The sequence below is a fragment of the Epinephelus moara genome, chromosome 13 (genome assembly GCF_006386435.1).
Source record: "Epinephelus moara isolate mb chromosome 13, YSFRI_EMoa_1.0, whole genome shotgun sequence".
Classification (NCBI taxonomy): domain Eukaryota; kingdom Metazoa; phylum Chordata; class Actinopteri; order Perciformes; family Serranidae; genus Epinephelus; species Epinephelus moara.
Genome location: NC_065518.1, coordinates 33,551,542 through 33,553,611, shown reverse-complemented (window position 1 = coordinate 33,553,611; position 2,070 = coordinate 33,551,542). Strand labels below are relative to the sequence as shown.

The following is a 2,070-nucleotide window of genomic DNA, read 5'->3' as shown; positions in this document are numbered from 1 at the left end:
TGTCTATTGTGCAAGTTTGCCACCGCGTCATAATGTGCTCTGCAGGTGCATTCCACTCATAGCAAAACCAGAAATGAATGGAAAAGCTGTGGCTTCATATCCTGATTCTACTGAAAACTTGTTTTCATTCTATGTAACTGGTATGAGAGAAGGCTGCCGTAAGAAGCAGACAAAAAATAGAGGATGTGATGTTAGGCAGGGAGGGCTGCGGAAAGTTCAATGGCCTGTCCGGCCTTTGCAAATCTGTTTCAACGCCAGGACACCTGGGAAATGTAGTTTCACTGAAATGCAGGCTATCTCTGTTTTGTATTTTTTTGAGTCCACTAGTATAGGCCATCATTTTACACAATAACACATATATTTATATCAAGCGCGAGGTGATAATGCTGTGTTTCATTATATTAACTTGAATTAGTTTACTTATACATGTTTTAATAAAACTTAATTTCCCATAATGCTTTTAGTGTCGTGCGCAAGCTCCGTGGACGAGGACAAGGAGGCGAGTTGGTGGAAAATGACTGGAGGGAGGCTCTCATCTGGGGATGAAATTAGAAATTTCCACCATGAAATGCGTTTTATTTATAGCAAAGTCGCATTTTTGTCTTTTTGAACGTTCACCGCGCAGCACCAGGAGGAATTTGGTGACACTAGAGGATTAGCAAGGCGTTTAAAACAGTTTTTTATTACCGTCGGAGCACTTCCCGAGGCTCACCGATAACCGTTAGTTTTGTTTTTTTCTGAGCCAAAATGCCGCGGGACAACAAAACTCCTCTTATCCAGAAAATAGCAAAGCAAGCCCATATCACCTTTAAAGGCTTAAAGTCTTCGGCCAACGGGGATAATAAACTCGTTGCGGACCAACAGAGTGAACTAATCTCCTTAGTGACCGCGGTCAGGGCTGCTGACCTGAAAATTGCTCCCCGGAAAACCAAGCCGAGCTCCGGGACAGCGGGGCTGCAGAGCCCCCCGGTCGCCTACATGCACATCTGCGAGACGGAGGTGTTCAGCATTGGGGTGTTCCTGCTAAGGACCGGCGCCTCCATACCGCTGCACGACCACCCGGGCATGAACGGGATGCTCAAGGTCTTTTACACCTTATTGTCTACTATGTTGTAGCCTTTTGTAGCCCCAGAGTGACCCACTAAAAAAAGCACATAAGTTACAGGTTTTAAATATTATTCTGTTTAAGCTAGCTACGGACAGTCAGGGAAATGCATATTAGCCAACAATTGAGACGTTTTGTGACGAAATAACCATCCATGTAATGATAGTTCAAGAAACATTTGGTCACGCTCTAATTCACCCAGGGTTATCTTTCAAACTAATTATAAATCTAAATGTGTTAGGAATGCTGTATGAGTCGAGTACCTTTGCCAAAACTGAAGCTAGGCAACTAGAGTCTATAGTAAATTTAGTTACCAGTCTTTTATCGCAGAAAGCATGGAATGTATAGGGGCCACCATGTTACTGTCACTATAACCAACACTTTACATACGCATTTTGCACTCTTTGTACATCAGAGGGCCCAGTGGAGATGGGCCCCTGTGCACACAAAAAGGACATCCTCAACATAGAGCCCACACCACACTAGTAGTGATGCACCAGTATTAAGGCTGGATTATCAGCAGGGCAAAGTGGGCAACTGTCCTGGGGCCCCAGATCCCCAAGGGGCTTTGAAAGCCTCAGCTTCACCACATATTATGTGGTTTTGATAATTTTATTGATTGCAAATTTGTTGGGGAATTTGTATCACTGATTACATTATCAACTTAACTGGGTCGTGTTATTAGCTAGTTATTTGGCCATATCTTATAAAATCAACCTTAAAGAGATTTATTATTTCAGTCATTATGCTCACATTCTGCATATTCCTGAAGAAGTTGTATTTTATCAATCAATCAGTCAATCAATTTTATTTATAAAGCCCAATATCACAAATCACAATTTGCCTCACAGGGCTTTACAGCATACGACATCCCTCTGTCCTTTGGACCCTCACAGCGGATAAGGAAAAACTCCCCAAAAAACCCCTTTAACGGGGGAAAAAAACGGTAGAAAACCTCAGGAAGA

General features: G+C 42.8%; 1 protein-coding gene across 1 annotated transcript in view; it reads left to right on the top strand.

The window, feature by feature from the left end:
• The first annotated feature begins 476 nt into the window (after positions 1 to 476).
• Positions 477 to 2,070, top strand: part of adoa (2-aminoethanethiol (cysteamine) dioxygenase a) — an 8,274-nt gene continuing 6,680 nt past the window's right edge. Inside the window, exon 1 of the mRNA XM_050059878.1 lies at positions 477 to 1,083. Coding sequence (XP_049915835.1) covers positions 748 to 1,083 — 336 coding nt within the window. The 5' untranslated portion in view covers positions 477 to 747. The remainder of the gene's footprint in view (positions 1,084 to 2,070) is intronic.